A 24,787-nucleotide genomic window follows, 5' to 3' on the forward strand; every position below is an offset into this window, starting at 1 on the left:
TTTAATTATCATTAAATCTTTTAATAAATAATTTTGTAACTATTTAAAGGCCTTAGTGAATTATTGTCATTGAAGAAAAGATCTTCAGCATGAGACTTAGGTGATCAAAATATCTCACAAACAAAACTATGAAATTTTATAGCACTTTTTTACTTTAAACTTCATTCATTTTTAATTTGACATTCACAATGATATATTTGAGTTGATACAGAAATGGAAAAATACTTGTCATCTCCACCTCCACCTAAGAGCTAATCCAAGTGATTTCTGAAATAAAAATTTTCACATAGGACCCTAGGTTACATGTCCAGGTCAAGGTATGACTATTTAAATGTAAAATTCGATTTCTACCATAGCTTTTTTTTTTTCCTGACATAGGTCAAAGCTGAAGCTGAGGTTATAACAAGGTGTTCACCAGTGTTATGGATTCAGATTAATATTCTCAAGTAGACTGAGAGTCCTTCCCTAATACCACAGAAACAGCCAGTGGATTAAAATTAGCGGGAACATAATTTATTACCCAAACTAGTAGGATATGTTTAAGTTTGAAAGGAGGGTGCTACACAGTAGCATGCAAGAGCCCACTCCTGGGTGCTTGCAAGAGATGATTGTGTGCATTGACTCACAACTCCAAGTTCAATGTAGGTAGGATTGATTGCACCAAAGAAATCTGTAGCATTTCAGAACTTTTATTCCTGGAGAGCCAGATAAACTTTTACAGAACACTTGTGATTATACAAGACAATACTAGAAACTGGTACTGTCTCAGACAAATGCTGACACATGATCACCCTATTTAAAATTGAATTTATATAGCTTAATTATCAACATTTCATTTAAGGCATTGGTAAGGGAATAAAAGCACTCAATACGTGAAAAGTTCTCTGATGGCTGATAGGTATTATATAAACAACACACTTACGATAAATGAAAATGGAAAAGTTTAACTTTGGTTTTTCAAGGCAAGATTCATAAAGAAGAGATGCAAAACTGGGATGGAGGCTTACAGCAATAGTTGTTCAGTTGTTTCTAGAAAATACAAATGCTTTATAGCAGATGTAGATCGGGATCATAACTTGGACAGCTGAGATTCTAGGAAACACTACCGCAAGGCCCAGTATCTAAACTCCGGATCAGCAGGCTGATCTGTCGTATGTGTATATATATATGAGACAAATAAATAGGAAGTTAGAGGAAAAGCAGCGTTATACAAGGCACATAAGTCTCAAGTTTGCTCCAACAGTTAAATCAAAACTATCATTCCAGAACTCACCTCCAATAACCAGTATTTCTAAATATCTTGTGTTGGGCAAATGAGGCATCTTGTTCAAAACTTTTTTTTTCTGAACTTGCTGGATATGAAGGTATCTACATATCTTCATGGAGAAAACTTTACTATTATATATTAAAATTCACATATACCAATTCATGTGACTCAATCAAGAACAAATGAAATTATTATTCTTCTCTAAAAGTTTTCAGACTGGAATACAGATAATCCTAGAAAAATGTGAAGAAATTTCTAAAGAATTTGATTCACAATCATTTTAATATTTCAATTATTAGATGGTCAACTGCCATATATGATTTTTTCATGAAACTGCCTTATAAAGCCTACATTCACAGTTTTCCCATTTTTATGGAAGAAAAGTATAGTCTTCAAATAACCCAACTTGGCTGATGTAATACCCAGGGATATTGAAATCTCTTCAGATAGTAAGCAAAGAGATAATTTGGAATATTATTTTAGGGAATATTTTTAATTTAGTAATCAAAACACCATAAACCCATTTGGTTTCATGTCTTCTGTTATATTTATTTTTGTTGAGTTTGAAGCGTATCCTGTTTTGTGATGTTCTAGATTCAGAAAAATGGGATAAATGTAGGTTAGTTTTAAAAAATGACTGGGATATTTTTCAGGACTATCACATTTCTCAAAATACATTAAAATTTTTATATGATACCTCTCAGATTTAATCTTTATTTCAATAAGAAAAGTAAAGACTTTCGTGAAATCATATCATCACATGTTTATTCCATTTACAGCCAATCCTTATCTTATTTTACCTCATACAATGTTTTAAAATTTTTCTTCCCTTATTAACAAAAAAGACTTATTAAATTATAATTAAATATTTACATTACAACTAAACATATATAAAAGCACATTGATTTTTAAAATTATTTAAGAGGTAACCAAGCAAAAACATTTGAAGATTATTCATCCAATCAAACCTGCGCTGACCCCATGAGAGTGTCTCCAGTCAGATGACTTCCACTCCATATCTCATCTGTATACTCACTGGGGATGGTAAAGTTGATAGCATAATGTCATAGAACCCTGTCCTCCAGAATTTTTGACTGAAGAGCTTGCTACACTATGAACAAAAATTTCTCTGTCATAGAGATCAGTTCCCCAAAGGCAATCTGGGTTATAGAGATCATATAAAAGTTGAAAACTGAATGTGTAGTTGTACTACAGACTGTGCGTCATAACCACCTTGTGAGCTATGCAAATATACAGTAGCTCAGGATTGTCTTCTGAGATCTGCATATTTCTGATGCAATGCCTAGTTTAGAAATAATCAAAAATTTCATGAAATAAGTAAACCCATATGACTCTATTTCTGGAAATTTATTCTAAGGAATTAGAGATTTACACAATGATTCACACAATGATTACGGCACAGAAATGTTCATATTGCATTACTTTCATTAGCAAAAATTAGAAATTCCTTAATATCCAACAACAGAATTATTGAATGAATTAATCTACTGTCAAAAAATTACTTGAGCCATTAAAATCAAAGTCTCAAATAATAATTGAAGTGTGAAAATACCTAAAATATAATGCTATGGTAAAACCTCAAACTTCAATCAATTGCATCTTTATGAAAAGAAATTACAAAATCATAGAAAATATACAGTCATGAAATGTTTATGATCATGTTTGATGTTATTAGTATTGTTTTAAATACCCTTTCCTATTTTACTCTTTTCTATTTGCTATTTACAGTGTATAAATTCTGCAAACCTCTATTGCACTTAAGATATATATTTAATAATTTGAAATAAACATATATTTCAATTAATTATACAAATTCTGCCCATTAATTTATAGTCAAGATGTTGCATTCTAATTATGCATTCTAACATTATTCAGTATACTACAGACATTCAAATGAGCACATTTAATGTTGAAGACTATTTAATTATGTAATGACTTTTTAACAAATTAGTAATATAAAAGTATCAAATGCAAATGTATATATGATATCAATTTAATAATCTTTGTTCTTACAAGTGTCTCATGTTCTAATAACATATATATGCAACCATAAAGAAAACGGATTTTATTATGATAATTGAGAAGCAAGCCAATGACGAAATTTATAGGTTTTACAAATAAAGTATAACCAAAATTTATTAAAATTCTATCCCCTAACTTTGATTCTTAGGCAACAATGCTCTATGAAAAACTACCTGTGAGTTGTTAGTGAGCATAATGACTTTCTACTGGGTTGTAGCAAATATAACAAGTACTACCCATCTGAATGCCAACTAGATTTTAACTTGAAATCTGAAAGGTCATGTGCAAAAATGGTACATAGCAAAGTTAAAGGCAATGCATATATATATGTGTGTGTGTGTGTGTGTGTGTGTGATTTCTATATGTGTTGTATGCCATTCCATGTATTATGCTTTCATTGTTTCTATTTATGTCCTCATATTTTATCACTAAAATCTTTCAAAGATTATAATAGATATTATCACTACAATACAAACAATAAATATAATTTCCCAAAACTTTCAAGTAAAAGGAAATTTGGCTATAACTTTATTTCATATAAATATGTAAGTGCACATATGGAAGTAAAACTCAACAGAAATCAGGCAGGTGGGAGGGGAGTGGAAGGGATGGGTAAATTCACACCTAACGGGTATAATGCACACACTATCGGGATGAAGGGCACAACTATAACTCTGACTCAAATTGTACAAAAGCAAATTATATAACCAAAACATGTGTACCCCTGTAATATTCTGAAATTTAAATAAAAATAAGTGCATGCATGCTAATTTTTTGAAATGCTACAGTTGATCAATTTTGAATAGACTAAATTTGATTTTACCTAGCAACACATGTAAGAAAAATGAAGAAAAAAACTAATATAAAAATGGAATGTTTTTCCATGTCATCAGAGTGTATACTTCTGAGCAAATAATATGATATAAATACAAAATAAATAGGTAAAGAAAAGCTTTGAAAGATTGTTAAATACATGCAGCAATTACAATTGAAACATTCAGACCATTCTCATTCTCTAGTAACTGCTATTCTACTCTACTTCTATGAAAACATTTTAGATTCCTCATATGAGTGAGATCATGTGGTATTTGTTTTTCTGTGCCTGGCTTTTTTCACTGACATAAAGTTCCATCCACGTTGCTGCAGATGACAGGATTTAATTCCTTTTTTATGACTGAATAGTATTACAGTGTGTGTATACCACATTTTCTTTAACCATTTATTCACTATGGACATTTAGGTCAATGTGTAAGTGTTCCCTTTTCTCCACACACTTGCCAACACTTACTATCTTTTGATTTTTTTTTCGTAGTGGCCATTCTGACTGTAGTGAAATGATAGGTCATTGTAGTTTTTATTTTAATTTTCCTTATCATTAGTGATATTGAGCATTTTTTCATATGCCTCGTGGCCATTTGTGTGTCTTTGAGAAAATCAAGCATTTTTCCCATTTTGTAATTATTTGTTTTTTATTGTTGATATGAGTTCCTTACATTTTGAATATTAGTCCCTTGATAGATGTATAGTTTGCAAATATAGTCTCCCATTCTATTGGTTGCCTATTTGCTCTATTGATTGTTTCTTTTGTTGTAAAGGATTCTTTTAATTTGATGTAATCTTATTTGTGTAAGTGCCTTTTATTGCCCATACTTTTGAGATTTTATCCAAAAAATTATTTTCTAGACCAATGCCATGGAGATTTTTTACTACATTTTCTTCCAGTTCTTTTGTAAATTTAGCTCTTACATTTAAGTCTTTAATCCATTTTGAGTAAATTTTTGTGTATGTTCAGAGACAGGGATCTAGTTTCATTCTTCTGCATGTGTATATCCAGTTTTACCAATACCATTTATTGAACAGTCTGTCCTTTCGCCATTGTGTATACTTTGTCAAAAATCAGTTGGTTGTACATATGTGGGTTTATTTCTGGGCCTTCTATGTTCCATTGGTATATGTGTCTGTCCTTATACCAGTACCATGCTGATTGGTTATGATAGCATTGTAATCTGTTTTTGGTATACTTAAAAATGATTAAGGTGGTAAGTTTTATGTTATTTTTTTTAGTACAATTTTTAAAGAAGTTTTTAAATCCAGGCACAAGGAAGGGATGCCCTCTCTCTCAATCTGTGAATATTTTTCTGTGGGGACACATATCACTACCACTGTATCATCACTAAATGATGCCTTCAGTCCAGGTTTTTCATGAGTCTGCAGTTGGTGTGTTACCATTTTTTCAGCACCAGAGGGAGCCCTAAGCTGAGGTTTGACAAGTGTGCCCTGGTGGTGTGGTGTTCCAGGGCAGAAGGCCTTAAGAGGGTTATCTGTCTAAGTCCACCACTTTCCCTCTGGGAATGGAGTGGGTCTAGATGCTCCACCCATGGTAGCCAGTCTAGGGTCAGGCATTGCAGAGCTCTGCCCTGCTCTGGGCCTCGTTATGGAGGGCCTGATATTGGGCTCCAAAGCAACATCTTATGTCTGCCTCCTCTCCTTTCACCAAGAAGACAATGTCTCTCTTCATGCTGTACTGACTGAGGTTGGGAGATGGATGAGGTGGCCGTTTTTGTGGTCACCACAGCTGCTATAACACTTGATCACACCTAAAGTCAATGGCCACTGGGACCAAGGCACCCTTGTGTGTGCCTAAGGCCCCACACAGCTCTGGCCTTCCTGCCACTGATGTTCACTTGTGGCCTGGGGTAAGATAGTGAGGACTGAAACACGAAACCATCCTGCTGGGGCCTTGAGTTTTCATCTAGTGCTAGGCAAGTCCAGATGCACTGTCAGTAGGCCCTGTCCTGCGGTCAGGGTTCATGGGCTTCTGCCCAGTACTAGCTTTTATCCTGACTTTCATTGTGGTGGGCCAGGCACTGTGCTCTACATCAAAGCCCTGTACTCACTTTCCTGTCCCTTCCTTGAATGGGCTTTGTCTCTCTCTGAGCTCTGCTGCTAGGGGTTGGGGGAGGGGTGAAGCAGGCAATGTGATTCTGTCCTTCCTACCGACTTCATTCATCTTTTCTTATTTTTATACTAACACCAGATACTGTAATTTCTCATCTGGTTTTCTTAGCATTTGTGAAGGTACTTTTATGCATGTATAGTTGCTCAAATTGATGTTTCTGTGGGGAGATAATCACTGGGGAGTCCTATGTGGCCATCTTGCTCTGCCCTTTCTTTCTGACTTTTAACCTTTTCATAGACTTAAAAATATTATACTATGTCCTGTTTCTTTTTTTTCCTCTCTCATAAACTGTAATACCTTTATTTACATTTTATAATTGGCTTAAGGAAAGTTTCAAAATGTTATTTTTTACTGTGTAGTGTTTAGGGATATCTTACTTCCATTAAACATAAAATAAAACAATGAAAACAAAAACTAATGCAAAAAGCTTTCATGTTTACTATGAAGCAATTCAGAAAGGAATCTATCTTATTATTGTTCAGGAAATACATATTTTAAAAATCAAGAAAAGAGAAATTCATGTATGATACACAAATGCAGATAAGTGTTAGTGTAAAAGAAGATAATAAGGGGTTTCTCAATTTTGGTTTTGTTTACTTAGTTATTGTGACCCAGTGAGTATTTAAATGTATAGGATTATACTTCTCATCTTTTACTTTTTCTAATTCCAAAAGCCCTGTATTGTTTCTTCCTTTTTTTTTTTTCTGAAGTATTATTTGAAACTTTTTTTTACTTGGATTTGCATCACTTTTTTAAATTCTAGTTTTCATCCTCAGATAGAATGATATATCTTGATTATGGTACATTATTTTTGTTTCATTAATTCAAAGTTCTTGAAGTTTTAAAACTTGACTACAATAAAAAGCAAAATACTAAATAAAAGAAAATATTATGAGGATAATTATATATGTCCTTTTAAAATTAAGTATAGAAATTAGAAGAAATGAATTTTTATGGAAGATATTTTGATGAGACTGGATAGCTCTAATTACTCCTTTGTTTTACAAAAGTATGGCTACTTGCCAAATATAGATATTAAATTTTTAATTAATTAAAATCCAGTAAAATTTAAAAATTAATTCTTCGTTCCTCATGCTCAATAAATCCCTGGTGGCTAGTAGATAGTGCATTAGATAATGCAAACCTTTGCATTTTACAGAAAGTTCCCGTGTACAGAACTGATTGGACAAAGCAAGGCAACTAAAATAGTTGGGAAGCAACGGACAGTTTATCTGTTAAAGAGCATATGTTTGTCATAACATTTGGGCTTATCAATAACATTCTCATTTTTCAGCCTGTTAATATAATGTTTAAATTACTAAGGATTTTATTTAGAGAATTGAGGTTCATTTAAAACAAGGTTAACTTAGTGGTATTTAGTAAAGTCATTTACTAACTGATACCCATGTGATCATCCAAGGAGTAATGTGTCACAGATTGAATTCTCTCAAAAAATATATTATGTCTTTTCAATGAGAATCTCTTTGGTCATGCTTAAATTACTTAGAGTAGGAGCAGGTCACAGTTAATTTAATCCTTTATCTTTCAACATTTTTGATAATACCAGATCTTTTAGTAATATTTTTACCTTGAAAGTTCAATAATTTTTTTACTCTACTTTTTCTTTTCTTCTGGGGTTTATATCCTTCTGACTGTCTTAAAATTCCTACATGGTTTTTAATATATTCTTTCTATACCCTAAAGAGAGAGTCTTTACCTTCATGAAATAGAATAATTTATTGGACAATTTGTAGAGAATCATTCCATCCGAAAGTGAATACTCAACTTGAGTATTGTTTGATCATTCAATTTTTTAAGCATTAAATTGCTAGGTTAGTATTTCATCCTTGCACTTTGGTAAATTTATTGACAAGTAAATTTAAGAATAGCTATGAACATCTGGTTAGCTCAAATAGCTTATATTTGATAACTACATGTTTATAGTTTTAGTAAGTAAAAGAATTACTGTGGCTGTCATAGTACAATTTTAATTTGGATATAAAAACTTAATCCTGAGGGTAAATTTAGTGGAATAATGTGAAGGGAAGGGAAGAGTGCCAGGGATAGAAATTCAACAGGATCTCTGTGGTTAGAGTAAAAGTAGATTGCTATATTTTAAACAAAGATGTATAATGATTAAACTTTCAGTTCTACCAAATCTGTTTATTTATTAAATCAAATGAAATGCCCATTGCCTGTTTCAACTTACTTGTCTTTTATATAACATATTTAATAGAGTAATAATTCTTAAAATATACTTACATAGTCCTTAAATTATGTGTCTAATATACTTACATAATCCATAAATTGTATATACAAATGGTTATGTTGTTTTACTTTGCTAGTGTTCACACAAGTCTAGGTTTAATATTTCTAGTAACTCAACTGAAAACATAGTCTCATCAATTTTTTAAAGTCTAAACAACAGTCATATATGTTATAGCCTACAAATATTCAAAGAATGTGAATACAAATTCAACCTATTTTTTTTTCACAATTTTTGGAACTGCAATTGTTTTTATAGACTTTTGTTTTTTCTCACATTCAAGTTTATTCTGTTTAATTCACAGTTCCTCTTTTAAACGCTCAGGTTAAATTTTGCCAACATTGAAGACAATCTTTGGGGGGGAGGGGCGCGGCGCGCGGCGGGGATGGGAGGTGTGTGTCTGTGTTCCTCTAGGAACCATCCTCTTTGTGGCATTATCAGAGGTAGCAGTATTCTTAATGGTATAACAGCTGTTTGCACACAGTCCTTAATCCACAAACTATACTTTAAACAGGATTTGGACCTACCACTTGAAAAAATGATAGAATTAATTTAAAATACTTCATGTATTTTCAGAGATGAATACCTGAAGCATCAGTATACCTATCGAAAAAGGGCTAGACTTACTTTTTTAAAGCTTCAGAAATAAAACTTTTGATTTGAGGTCAAAAGAACTGAGTTGTGATAAGAGACAGGCAGAGAATGAAATGAACTTTATTAGTTTTTATGCAACTGTATCTCATTTTACAAAATAAATATATTCCTCAAAATGTGAGAAATTACTTTTTAAAAAGTCTTAGTTTAGACATACTATTAATAGCAAAAACTCACTTTTAAAAGGAAATTGTATGTGCGTGTGTGTGTGTGTGTGTGTGTGTGTGGCACGCACGCACGTTTCTTTGCTCAGTGCTTTGCATGTAGCCAGAAGGAGACCAAAACAGCTTTAGGGAAAAGTTTATAAAGTCTTTCTATATATATACAAAATTTCAAATTCAAATATTAATCTTGAAAGAGCTTTTATATGGCTTATATATGAAAGCACTTGTATATTGACATTGACATAGATGTGACATACTGCCTAGAAGGTGAGGATGGTATTGGGAGAGATTTTCATAGAATTTCAATATCCAGGATGTAAGCTCCAAGTTTGCAGGGAACATAGTGTCCATGTTTTGATCACTAAAGTGTCTCAACCTCTAGAACACTGCATTGTGCATAGTGAGTGCTCAGCGAACATTTGTTTAATGAATGAATGGACAATATTTATAAATGATCACCCTACTTATGTCCTAGATTATAAAAATGAGAATACAGGCAGTTGTAAGTTAGGTGGTGGCAAAAGCCTAATATGTGAGTTCTTAAGGCAGTGGTATTGTCCTTCAGTAAACTATTTTACTGTTAAGTGCTAAATGAATGATTAAAGTCAACATGTAACCAGTTTATATAAAGAGAATTTCCAAACAAACATCGTATATTCTGTATATTTTCTTACATAAACCATTCTATGATTTACAGAATATTTCTACATGAGGTCAGAAAATAAGGTAGTGTCAATATTATTATGCAGGTATTTTTATCCACTTAATAAACTCTTCATAAATGCCTTCCTTCAGCAATATGCTAAGCAGGTGGGTTATAACTGGGTACACATGATTGTCATGGTCCCTGTCCCTGGACATTTCTTTTTGTGACAGAATCAAGTAAAACAAAATAAAACAAGGCAAAATCCAAGGAAATGCATACATCAGCAAAATAAATTTGCCTTGTGATAAGTACTTTAAACAAAATAAATGGAGATTAGGGGTTTGGGGATGAAATGAATTTGTAGTTACAGTGGGCAGATGAGGCAGTTTTGAGGAGGTGACATTTAAGCTGAGAGCTGACAGTTGCAAGTTAAACTTAAGAAGGGACTTTCCCCCACTGGGATAAGGTCTACAAAGACACGCATGGATGATACCGGGAGAGGGGCAGAAGAAGGGTCACTACATCATTGATGTACAACGATCAGTAGAGTTGGAAATGGTTGCATCTGATAGCGAGTGCCCACTTACGAAAATGTAGACATTCCTTTTCTGTCAAGTAATTATTATGCAGCACTCATATTTTTATATTGTCAGCCAATATTTGGAATGTTAAAATAACTGCCTGTTATAAAGCAAAGAAATATAATTTTGATAATACCCAAACAAATGCAGTAGAATTTATATAAGTTTGACTATGCTTCTATTTTCTGTTTTATTTATTTATTTTATACATGTTTCCCAGGATAGTCCACTGGTCTTACAGTCTGACAGGAATGTAACAGTGAATGCAAGAAATCACATGGGGCAGTTAACTGGACAGCTGACAGTAGGTGAGTGTTTTGGGGTAAAGATTGTTCCTACTATCTTACTGCATTGAAGACTCTGTGCTTGTTTTAATTGGGAAAAGTAAAAGTGTGTTATTTCTATGATATATAAGTTGACATCTCATGACATCCCAATTATCTTGCACATGATTTGATATGTCATAAGGCTAGCTATGGTTTCCTCTACTTAGTAATTATTAGTCTTATCAATGCCTTATTATGAGACTGAATTACACTTATTTTGCTGTTCATTACTCTTGAATTATGAAATATGCCATTTTCCTAACAAATATTTTCATAGTGTATGTTAAAGTATAGTAAATAGACTTAAACATATGAGGTGATATAACATCATGAGGTCTATGTGTACTTTTTTAGGGAAATAATTTTCTAATAAATATCTGCTCATATAAATACAAATTTAGAAGTTGAATACAAGAAATATTAATATTTATCAGTTATAAACATGATGTTGAAATTAACAAAACTTTAGGTTTACAGGCTTTAGAAGTTATAGATATAAGTTAATGATAAAATATTAGTTTTTCTTATATCAAATAAATATTTTAATTTATAAATTTATGTTATATGCAAATATAAGGAGTTTCACTCAATTTTTTATAAGGCAAATAAAAAGCCACTTGTAATTATGTAAAATTATGCAAAGTTTTGATATGCATGTAGATCCTAAAATATTTTTAGAATTACTGGTTCTGACACATTATATTTCTGTATCTCTATATTGAGAGAGAGAGACAGAAGTAAATTACAATTTTGAGGACTTATTCTTAAAGGGGAAATTAATCATCATTTAAATGTGAATGTATGTTTCCAATATTTCTAATCAAATTATGCAAAAATATCAAACTTGAAATGTGAGATTTATAAACATGAATGTATTTTGATTCTGTGTTTATTTGTAGGTATATGAAACATTTTTGAAATGTTATTTGTGTTAGTGCAGCCAAAAGGGAATCATTTTAGTGTACATGTATTTTCTAAAAATATAATTGCATTTTATTCATAAAATTTAAATTTTATTTATATATTCTTTAAATCATAAAAGTTTCTCATTACCTGTCTATTAATTACTATAACTGGATAGTGTTTCATGATAAATATCAGTTATAAAGGGGAGCTATAAGCAAATGTATTAAAAAATTAAATAAGAAAAATAGATCTGTGGACACAGAGCTGATTCAGAAGCATCAGGCCCTGCACTTAAATGTTCAAGCCAATTCACTGCTGTGATGTTGAAACTACAGAAACAGGCCTACAGAAATGGCCTAAGCTGGGCAATGTTTCCATATCATAATTTTCTTAAAGTTGAGAACTCTTCAGCTAAGTAGAACTTCTTTTTGCATTCAGTTCTTGACATAGAAAGAAGTCCTCAGTGAAAATGTCAAAATGTCAAAATTAAGCACAAAAGGACTATATACCAATGCCCACTGTCAAACACAATAGCTACGTAATTTCTGTCTGTTTAATTATATGGGCTGTAAATAAATATCGTTTGCATTTTGCTACATGCTTTACTGCAAGAAAAATAAAGAAGATACTGTGCTTGTATTTTCATTCACTATTCCAAACTGATTTTAATGTAGTATTAATATTTGTCAGATAAGTGAAAAAAGGAAGAAGGAGAGGGAGAGAAAAGTTAAGTGTAGTTTTAGGTTGTAAGTTGTAAGCAAATCAATAAGTTTATGATATAGCAGCTCATGTCCGTGCATAGAAATACACTTATTTCAAAGAGGCTTAAACTTAATATTCTAGTCTTCTGAGTGTATTGTTGGTGACTTATATTTTCACTGCTTTGTCTTTTTTAATGAACATAGAACAAATGAATAGACTAGGGATGGGGATGGGGACATAATGTGCTCACATTTGAAGTCAAACCACACGGAGCAACTTAGTAATAGGTTGGGCACTAACAAAATAATTTATCTCTTATAGACTAAGTTTTCTAATCTCTAAAATTGGGATAATGATACTTATTTTTGAAAGTTGTTATAAGATTTGGGGTTATAAGATTGAAAGTTGTTATAAGATTTTGACATCTGCAAATGATAGGCAATTATCTATTGAATCTACTATGATTTTGATGATGGTGATTGTAATTATTAGTATCATAAGTTACATGAAATTATGTGAGAAATCTCATGATGATTTTCTATGCAATATACCTCTGTGACAGTAAAGTACATCTGTTGGATTATGATAATTTTGCAGAAAATGCTATAAAGCATGACAGAAAGTGTATCTGATGTTTGGAAACTTTTGAATCATGTGAAGATAAATTTACCTTTATGTAGAATTTGATGACATAATTTAATTAAGTTAAGCAATGTAAACAGTCAGCCTTCATTTTTTTAAAAGACTAATTTTAATTATAGTGACATAAAATAACTGTTTAACTCTCTTTTCTGTTTTTTTTTTTAATTTTTCTTTCCATTTTTATTTAGGGGAATGACCTTGATTATAATATAGTCATGATACCATTTTGCAATATTTGAAAAAAATTACCACAAAAGACTCATAATTATGAAAAGAATTCTAATTAAAATAATTATATTGACTACCAATAGAATCTATCAATTACTATTATAAAACTATAGTGAGTTCTAATGTTAACAGACTAGAATTTGAATTTTCATTTTTCCAGATTTTATTCCCATTACATACTTGTATGATTTTTTTCTCAAGTATATATAAGTGGTTTCAGCAAAGCAAACGTCCATTCTCTTGTGCCTTGCCTTTCTCTCTTTCTTTGTGAGCCTATCTTTCTACTAATTGAACTCGCAGGGATATTTGTACTTCAGGGATTCAGCAGAGCCAATGTGCTAGTTATAATCTATACTTCCTTGCAGATTACAAAACCAAATTATTTATAATCCAATGAATGCAAAGTAAATATTTTACCCGTATTCCATCTCAAGTATAATTAAAACTAAATCTAGAAATTTTTAGATTTTAGGTAAAAAAAATCATTTTGACAAATAGTTTTGTGAACTTACGAAGTTCTAGGCTTTATGATAAATTTGATCAGATAATATCGGAATTTCTCCCACTAATTCTAATATTCTAATTTTCATTACCTACATAACAATTGGAGGATATTAACGAACTCAAGATTTCTTCCTCCAAATTTTTCTTCTTAGAATAAAGCTGAAAGAGAGGAATGAGATTGTTGTTGAGAAGTGGTTAAAGAAAGTACATCCCACGAGGTCAGACTCCCTGAAGAAAAAGCAAGAACTTTCTTAAACAAGTCTCAGAATCGTTCTCCAGGTCAAAATTTTCTATTATTCGATCTATAATTACTATGTTTTTGTTAGCAGAACATTCCTTTTTTTTTATAGGCAACAAAAATAGTGTGTGATTTTTAGGTTTATTATATTTTCATGTGTGTTGATAGCATGGTGATATTTTTCATGACTTTCTATTACATCAAATAATGTGAATACAAGATGTAAACTATGCACCATTTTTGTGAAGCTTACCTTATTCTCTAAGGGAACTGCTGCAATATGTGGTATATAGAATAAAAACCATTTTGTGAGGGTAGTGCAAATAAAATGTTGTCATGTAGTTTTGATATAGACTTTATTTATAATAGTAATATTAGTAATTAATGCTGTAGTAATTGGATTTGCTAAAAATGTAATGATCTTTCCCACCATACCATGAGGATTAGTTCTCCTTTATTTGCCAATAACATTACGTTGATCTTTAATAGAATAAATTTAAACTATTATGAGTAGTTAAAAATATAAATTGATTTCAGCAAAATGATTTCTGTTTAATTAATCTTAGCCAACTTGGCTAAGGTATTAAAATACAGATTTCTTTTTCTTATATTATAAAATATCTTTAATCTTGAAAAAGCAATAGCTAAACACTAATGTGATCCCCCCCCCCCCCCCCCCCCCCCCCCGCTTCTTTTGTATCTTTTGTCATCAGCCTATAGCTGGAGGACAAAAATAAAAGAGAGGCTGGAAAAGGAATAATCTTAATGGATAGAGCTAGTTTTCTTTATCTCTTTATTGTTTATGTAGTCTCCCTCATTAAAATTTCAGTCACAGGCAATGACTTTTGAGAAATCCAGGAAGGCTGCTTTTGTGGTTCTATGTCACAGACATAAGAAGCAGCTCCATGATGCCACATCTATGTTATTATCCCAGCAAAATATTAGGGTTAATTGGCTATTAAAATACTGGAATGTCATTGTTCTGAAAATTTAGTTTTAGCATGTGTTTAAAACCACAATCTTTTGTTTCAAATAGTATCTTATATTTCATCTTAATTCTCCTGGTTTGATGCTCAACAAATTTGGGAGAATGAATTCTGAATGAATGAACTCCTAGCTGTTATTTTCGGAATCATTTACTCATCTTTGATATTCTAATTTCCATTTATCAAAAATCAGTGACATAACTCAATTACATAAAAAACTTAGTCACAATGTTTAATTCCTTATTTTATATTTTTCTTTGGTAATTCGTGAATGCTTAGAGGCATGACTGCCTTAATAAGTCCGACTACATGGTAAGAAAAGAAAAAGGGAATGTCATTTGCAAGCGATTAAACAAAGTGATATTTATATTTCATATTAATTTTCTTTTTCCTATTTCACACTTTGATATTTGAACACCACAAAGCAGTGAAAACTGTTGCAGACAGCTTTTGCAGCAGAGTTGGCTCTGGTTTCTTCAGAGGTCTGAGGTGCTTGCCTTCTGTGTCCAGGCAGATTTATGAAGTCAGGGAGTGGGAACGTTAGCCGTCAGATGTGCCAGATATAGAGGTGTCAGTGCCTTTCCAGAGGGCACTCTGCACACTTAATCAACGACACACTTAAAAATCAAATTTTTAAAAAACCATGACAAGAGATTCCATATGAAAGCCATTAGTATCCTATAGGATGATTAACTAAACTATAGTGATCTTCCTGATAGTAAAGCTGTAAAAGGAAATATAACCAATGACATGATCCCACCATACTTTGGAAGAACACACAACCTTACGGGAAACAAGTGGTTTTTTTTCACAGAGAGTAAACAAAACATACATATTGCTTAATAGAAAGAAACCTGGATGATATAGTATGCACTGTTTTTAACAACTCTACATCAAAAGAGACATTGAGGCTGGGTACTGTAGTTTATGCCTGTAATCCCAGTACTTTGAGAGGCTAAGGTAGGAGGATTTCCTGAGGCCAGGAGTTTTAGACTAGCCTAGGCAACATAGCAAGACCCTGTCTCTAAAAAAAAAAAAAAAATTAGCCAGGTGTGGTTGCGTGGGCCTGTAGTCCCAGCTACTCAGCAAGCTAGGCAGGAGGATCGTTTGAGCCCTTGAGCCTAAGAGTTTGAGGCTTCACTGAGCTATGGTGACACCACTGCACTCCAGCTTGGGTGACAAAGCAAGACCCTGTCTCACCAAAAAATAAAAATAAATAAATAAATAAATAAAAGGAACACAGCAATACTCTGGCAAAATACTTTAAAGAATGCTGAAAGCTATGACAACAAAGTGCAGTTTTATAAAACAATTGTGTGAGCGGGGACAAAGAAACATAGAATGTTTATTGGTCCAACTTAATTCAGGAATAAAGATCTAGACATACTTACAAGAGAGAATGTGTGTGTCTTTTAAATATTCCTCAACATATACTTTAACCTGTTTTTGTCATTGGTCAATTGAGGTGAGATCCCCAAACTTCAGTGACTGTGGCTCGATCTTTTCATTTCAGAAATAGCATAAACTGATGATATAGTTATATCCATTAGTAAAAACTCAAGACCCTAAGACTTAACTGGGTCGATGCCCCTCTGCCCACCTTAATACATCCCCTGACATCCAAGTCACACACACACACACACACACACACACGCACACACTCACTTCCCTACAGAAATGGTGTGAGGAAAGTATTAGGAAGCAAAGTCAGGACAGCTTCTGGAAAATTATTTCTGAGTCTACACACATAGGATTGGTTAAAACACATTAGCCTTTTATTTCATGTAATATACCACAAGATAATTTTCGTCCCGAAGTTTTTTGTAAGTATTTCCTATTCACCTACCATGACAAAATAAAACCTTAATAATGTAAGCAGTGAGTAAAATCACATAATTTTAAGGGCAACTATGTTACTTTATTTTTTTAGCCAGTCAGAAGTTTTATAATGTTTCACAAATTTAGGTTAATCTGAAATTTCACATCAGACACAGAACATGTTTGCTCAAAAGGCACTTTGAGTATGACTAATTATTAAGAGACTTTATAGAAAATCAGAAAAAAATCAGAACATAAGGTCAATAAAAGTTATTAAAATATGTAGGAATACATGGATTTTCATTAATAATATAATGAGGAAAATCATGTGATACACCAAAATTTTGTAGAAAATATTTCACCTGGCAATTATGATTTCCTCAGAAACTAGTTTTAGGAAAGATATATAATTTAACAATTAATAGCATGGATTCTGGAGCCAGCTAAATTCCATATCTGTCACTTCCCAGATATGTGACCTCATACAGATTACTCCAGGCATCCTTTCCAGGCTTCTGTGGGGTGTGATATGAGTATCCACCTCATGTAGTAAATATGAAAATTAAATAAGTTAATATATATGAAGGAACACTTCCTGGATCATAGTATGCATTTTGTGTATATTAGTGATTGTAATTTTTATTAGATCTGCATGTAAATCACTCTGTACACTTGACCAAGCCTCTAGGATTTACTCTCCTTTTATATGAATTGAGTATATTTTACTAGATTGTCTCCATGGTTCTTTCCTGTTCCAAGTCTTAAAATGAAAAACTACTTTTTACCTTTAGAGAAGGAAATACGTTGATGAATCTTCCAGTCCATTGCATTCTCCAATATTTAATAGTCCTGACAAAATGACATCTGTTGTGATTGTTTGACATCTTAGTGACACAGGATAAGTAGGGATTTTTGCACTAAAATTGAAAAGGAAGAAGGTAAATATGTACAACTAAATCAGCATCCCAGGTGTGTTCTTATTCTTTCATCAAGTTTTGGCTTACGAAAAGTTCTTTTGTATAAAATTTAATCCACAAAATAATTTAAGTCCAATCAGCTTATTTTTGTTAGTACTAAGCATGAGGATGTTTTCTTCGTAAATGAATGGAGAAAAATGTAGATGAGGGTTTTAGAATAAATATTTAAAGACCCCTAAAGTGACATGTAATCTTGCGTTAAAGCAATTACTATGAACACCTGGCTTAATTGACTGCAGATGGTGTAGGATATATAAAAAGTAGAAGGTTAAACAGATTATTCTCACATACCAAATTTATGGGTTTTTGTCATTGGCTTATTTCTTTTTAACTTAGAAAATGCTGTAATGGTCTGAGACAACTTAATAAGAATGAATATTTTCTGTAAAATTAGCTATGCAAATCTTGGACAATCGATCAACAAAATACTTACGTTTAACAATGCATATACATTTTAAATAATTTTACATTGTTGATTTTTAGCTCATTAATTAATTAATTCATATTCATTACACTGATATTAATTAGTTTAATATTAATCAGTTTGGGAAAATTATAAGTTGAAGCAGATACCTATACTATCAGGAGAAGGATGGCACTCTTAGAAATTAGGACCCTCAGTCTGTGTAACTCAATTGTAATGAGAATTATGTCTGAAGGACAGACAGGAATGCACATGTTTTGAAAAGTTATATCACAGGAATATTTAAATTATTTTTTAATATCCTGAATCATTATATTAACATTTTTAAGGTACTCTTTGTTATTACCTTAAAAACGTAAAAATAGATTGACTCAAACGTTTAATTGAATTTGCAACTATTTGTAGAGATAGACATGCAGAATCGAGGAATACTACAAATTTTCTTTCCTGGAGGGCATAGAGCAAAACCTGAAGTTGATAGTTTAGCTGGTCATTTTCAACCTTTCTGGCCTCTCCTCTTTCCAGGTACCCCATGCCCTTGTTTAAGATCAATCATTGCAGTTCTATGAGGCCATCTCCACTCAACAGTGCTCTGTGTGTTATCGTCCTAAAGACCATCCCTGCATGGCAATGGCCTCTACTTCTCAAGACCAAGGGTAGCTTATCAGCAAAAATAGTTCATGCCCATATGGTAGGGGATACTAATGCTTTGACTGATAGGAAAATGTCTTCAAAATGTTTCCCCCTCCAGACAAAATACACGTGTTTCAAAATATATCTTTGGTAAGAATGTCTTCAGTTGTTAAAGAAGTAAATCTAGTCTTGAGTATTTAGGAAGGAGGGTGTTAGGATCAAGTGAGAAATGATGCCTCTTTTAAGACATATTATAAAATGGCATCCCTCTCCATCTTAGCACTACCTAGGCCAGTCCATCTGTTTATGTACTGATAAAAGGAGATAATACAAATGTTTTTCAATAAACATAGTGCAAGAAATAATTATTTCTTAAGTTTATAATACTGAGGAAAGCACTAAGAAGAGGGATATTTCATTAATTTGTAATTATATGTTTACTCAGAATACGACTATAACTCAGTGTTTAAATTTTAATAGTACCATGATTGTAATAAAATAAAAATGGTATGTTATAGAGCGCATTAAAGGGTAAAAGTAGAATAAAGTAAACACAGTAGCAAAAGAATGGTTTTGGACTTTATATTTTAGATATTTAATTAGACCTTCTAAGTACATGACTTATCTGAAATTAGTGAGGCTTGTACACTTAACCAAGCCTTGTTTTTAATGAGGTTCCCTTTGTGGGACCTCAGATTTGCAGGTGTGTTTGAGTTTCATATATAACTAACTTATTGAACATGCAATTGTGTGTTGGCCTTAATAAGAAACTTGTCTTTGGAAATTGGTTAATGGGGCATAATGTTCACAAATGTAAGGTTATGGGACTAATTATCAAAAAAACATCTGGAAGTAGGTTGCTAAATAAAATTTAGGTGTCCATATGTATACAGAAGATCATTTACTTGAGTATTAAGGGCCCTTGATGAGGTCGCAGCGAAGCCCAGACTACTGTACGATACTATTATAATTGCATGGTCATGGGTTAAAGAGAGAGAAAATGAAGAGAGCCATAACTTATGATGGTCTAGCTCTATTAACTACAACAGATTCTTCCTCCTAAGTTTCACTTTAGATTTTGTGTCTATTTTTATGTGTATTTTTGGAGAAATTCCAAGTCAGATAATGCATACCCCAGAAAAAAACAAACCACAGTGGGGATAGAAAATTGAGCATAGGAAGAGAAAAAAATGAACCACAGCAGTTTCTTCTGTTTTCAAATATTTATTAGACCCCTGACAATATACACCTCATAATTAAGTCACACATAATGAGGAAACAGTGTTACCAAAATCTCTTAAGACTATCTGAAGATTGTTATGAATCCCTTAGTCAGCATTCTTTGAACAAACTATTTAATCAGCTCTGAATTCATTTGCAACTTTTTTCCTAAAATATTACCTCTAGATACTTTGTCATATATTTGCCTAAAGTCAAAAATTTCTACTCCTATCTGTTCCCTTTATGTATTGATCCTATAATACTATGGAAAAAAGGAAAATTTGATCATTTTTTCATGGCTTATTTTGAACCTTTCCATTCTGAGGTTGGTCACATGCCAGCTGCTTTGTTTTCTACATGCTCATAACCCATCAGTTTAATATATAATTAATATGCTATCCCCTCCTTTATCCTCTCCCATAGGAATTAGAGCATGTAAATAAGTCATACATTTTGGAACCCATTTTCTCATGTCAGATTTAGAAAAAAAAATCCCTCATTTCCAACCTTACATTGCTTTTGCCATACTTTATCATTCTATAAACATAAAGACCAGGCCACCACTCCATCGAATAGGTGGTTCTAAGAGAATAGCCTTTCTTTCTTCGTACCTCTTCCTGAGCTCTTATGATTTGAGCTCCTTATTCCTCTCATCTGCAGGCTCATTGATCACTTGATTTGTGAGCTACTTTTAACTGATTCAGTAAATATATCAGCAACCTAAGTCACACTAGAGTATTATAGGTAAATGTATCTGGGGAATAAAGCCTTCAATATTATACACTAAGAAGTTAACCATACACATTTTCACATCACCGGCTCTTAGTAATTATCATAGTAATTACAATGACTAAAATAAAAGATACTGACAATACCAAGTGCTAGAATGGATGCAAAGCTACTGCAACATTCATACTGCTGCTGCTTGGAATGCAAAATAATACAACCACCCTGAAAAACAGTTTGCCTGTTTCCTATGAAGTTAAACATCCCACAGTACCATCTGGTCCAACAGTCCCACTACTAGGTCTTTGCCCAACTTAAATGAAAACTAATGTTCATACAACAAAGGTTATATAAATATTTACAGTAGCTTTATTTACAATTGCCAAAAACCAGAATCAACTCAGATATTCTTAATCAGGTGAATGGATAAACACACTGTGGTACATTAACACACTGGAATGATATTTAACAATTAGGAAAAAAAAAAAAGCTATTGACATTATACTAGATGAAATAAACTAGTCTGAAATTTATACACTGTAGGATTGAATTTATATAAAATTCCCCCAAAGACAAAACTGTAGTAAGAAGAAATTCATCTGTAGATCACAGGGGTAGCCCGGGGGGAGGGTTTGTCTGCAAAGGGATAGCACAAGGGAGTTTTATGGGAGTGATGAATCTATTCTGTGTTTTGACTGTGGTGGTGGTTACAGAGCAATATACATGTGTTAAAATTCATAGATGTATACACCAAAATTGACTGTATATTACCTTTAAATATAAAATAAAAATCAATAAGAAACACTTCTCATTTAAGTATTTACCAAATTTATATGATTCCAATCTTTTTTATATGTAACTCATTAACATTGTGAACATTAATATGTTTTCCATGCAACCTATTTAAGGAAATACTGCACCTAAGGTCTAGTGGGAAATCTATCTTGTAAGCCTGGCTGTTATAACCATGCTTGACACATAATAGCCCCTAAATAAGTGTGGAATACACAATTAAATTATCTCAAAAATTTTCTCCAAGACCTAATTTTTTTTCTAAGTATTGGGTTTTATGAGATAGCTTTCAGAAATTTGTGTTACTATGTTTTCTTTGGTCTTGATTTCATTTGTTCTTTACTTCATATTTCTAAAATATGAAGGCTTTTATAATCTTCATATTCTGGAACATTGGGTTTCTTAGGTAATGCCTACATTCCTTTGACTAGTGTTTTTTTTTTTTTTCCCCATTTGCAATTATATTTTTTTCTGAATACTAATTGAAAAATTCTCTTGTTTTGAATCATCATCCATTCAAAACTCAGCTTATGATTGCACAAATCTTGTCAAACACTTTAGGAAACTTTTGATAAAATCTGTGCTACGTGTCTAAGTATAGTTCTTTCTCAGGTATCATAACATGCTCATTTGCTGCACAGATTCTCATTATTGAAATAACTAAATTCTCCTTATTGATTGAAAGCAAGTTTAGATTAGTCTTATTTTTAGTCTTAAAATTAAAAAAATATATATCAAATAATTTCCACCTGAGAAAGTTCATCACTAGAGCTTTCTTCATCTGTTTTTATGTCATGTGATATATTCCTTTAGCATATCATATATATGTGGCTAACACCCAAATCCATCCCTCCAGCTTTTCCTCTCTTTTTCTTTAAGCCCAAAACTCAGCAAATCAACTATGTTTTTGTCTATGTCTACCTGACAACCATGTTGATTTCAAACTCAGCATGAATCTACAACTGGCTATTCTCAAAATACTGATGTATAATCTATTTCTGCCTCAGTTTTTATATTAAAATATAGTAGTAACTAAGTTTTTGTTCAGCACTAATAGTCCATATTTTAGAGGGTTTTATTTTAATTTAATGAAAATAGTCAGTGTCCCTTCAAAAACCAGCTCTTGTTTCTGTTTTCTTATCCATGATCAACTGACCATTTAGAAAAGTCTGTTTTTTAATGCAACACTAAATGGGTCATCTCTACTTTTCAGAAAACTCTTTAAAGCACAGTGAAAATTGAAATTGTCTATCATATTCACCTGCTGGAATGACACTGATAATAAAAGGAAAGATATGAATGCAAATAATGTAAAACTACTGAAAATTACACATACTCCATTGAACAAAACTTATGATTCTTGGAGTATGTAGTTTTAAAGGAGAGTGCAATTGGAATATAAAAGGGATAGATGGTAAAAGGCTGATTTAGTGTCAAATAGAAACTCATAGGGTCACTGGCTGAGCATAGAAAATGATGAACACCAAATATGCCTTTTCAAAGAACCAAATAATTTTCTTTATATGGAAGATACTTAGTGAATTGAGGGAAATGTTAGTAGGGGCACAGTATGAGTAACAGGAACAAATAGTTTTGAAATATAATTTGATAAATGTTTCAAAGACAGAATATTATTTAGTGTTACAAGTAATTTAATGATGACTATGATCGTAAATGGACTTTCTGGCCTCCTTCCATTCTCTTCTTTCTTATGCCTTTTTCCCCCTGGCCATTTTATAATTTTTATGGTGACATATTAAAAGCTTTTCTATGATCTGAACTCATGTTTTCTTTCTGTGTAGTCAACATAATCAAAGAAATCAAAGGAAATATTTTAGTCTAACTGAGCTTTCACATGGGGATATGTTTCAAGAAGCACAACGCTACATAGTATATACTAAATGGTGACCTTGAGTTTTGGTGTAAAGCCATAGAAGCACAATTAGAAAGTTTAAGTGCTTTTCCAACTGACTGTCCCTACATCCCTCTTGCCTTCAGAGCTAGAGGCATTTCCTCTGGCTCTGCCCCCAGTTCACACTCACCACAGTCCCTGGAGCTAATTTCATCGGCTGACAAGGAGAATCTTTTTTTTTTTTTTTATTTCATCTTATTATTATGGGGAATACAGAATTTCAGGTTACATACGTTGCCCATGTACCGCCTGTCCCCCCAAGTCAAAGCTCCAGGTGTGTCCGTTCCTCAGACAGTGCGCGTTGCACCCATCATGTAGGTATATATCCCTCCCCTCCCCACTCCCCCCTTCCCGAGTCAGCACCTTCAAGCGTTACATTCCCCAAACGGTGCGCAATGCACTCATTATGTAGGCATACAGCCATCCCCTCCCCCCACCCCCCACCTCAGTCTGATATCCAGTTGGTATCGTTCCCAGATGTGTATTTAGGTGATGATCAGGGAGACCAATTTTCTTGTGAGTACATGGGATGCTTGTTTTTCTATTCTTGGGATACTTCACTTAATAGAATGGGCTCCAGCTCTCTCCAGGAGAACCATAGAGATGTCGTATCTTCATTATTTCTTATAGCTGAGTAATATTCCATGGTATACATATACCACAGCTTATTAATCCAATCATGTATTGATGGGCATTTGGGTTGTTTCCACATCTTTGCGATTGTGAATTGTGCTGCTATAAACATTCGGGTACATGTGTCTTTGTTATAGAATGACCTTTTTTCCTTTGGGTATATGCCCAATAATGGGATTGCTGGATCGAATGGCAGGTCTACTTGAATCTGTTTAAGATACCTCCATAATGCTTTCGACAGGGGTTGCACTAGTTTGCAGTCCCACCAGCAGTGTATGAGTGTTCTTGTCTCTCCACATCCATGCCAACATGTGTTGTTTTGGGATTTTTTTGATAAAGGCCATTCTCACTGGGGTTAAGTGATATCTCATTGTGGTTTTGATTTGCATTTCCCTGATGATTAGGAATGTTGAGCATTTTTTCATATGTTTGTTAGCCATTCTTATATCTTCTTTTGAGAAATTTCTATTCATGTCATTTGCCCACTTTTTGATAGGGTTGTTTGATTTTTTTTCTTGCTAATTTTCCTGAGTTCTAAA

At 32.6% G+C, this 24,787-nt stretch overlaps 1 protein-coding gene across 3 annotated transcripts in view; it reads left to right on the plus strand.

Annotated features, from left to right (window-relative positions):
* Positions 1-24,787, plus strand: part of SGCZ (sarcoglycan zeta) — a 230,758-nt gene that overhangs the window by 146,617 nt on the left and 59,354 nt on the right. For all 3 annotated transcript variants that reach the window (XM_069485211.1, XM_069485213.1, XM_069485212.1), the window contains one exon: positions 10,801-10,888. In XM_069485211.1, the coding sequence (XP_069341312.1) occupies positions 10,801-10,888 (88 nt within the window). The remainder of the gene's footprint in view (positions 1-10,800; positions 10,889-24,787) is intronic.

This window comes from Eulemur rufifrons, chromosome 12, assembly GCF_041146395.1.
Source record: "Eulemur rufifrons isolate Redbay chromosome 12, OSU_ERuf_1, whole genome shotgun sequence".
NCBI classification, from domain to species: Eukaryota; Metazoa; Chordata; class Mammalia; order Primates; family Lemuridae; genus Eulemur; species Eulemur rufifrons.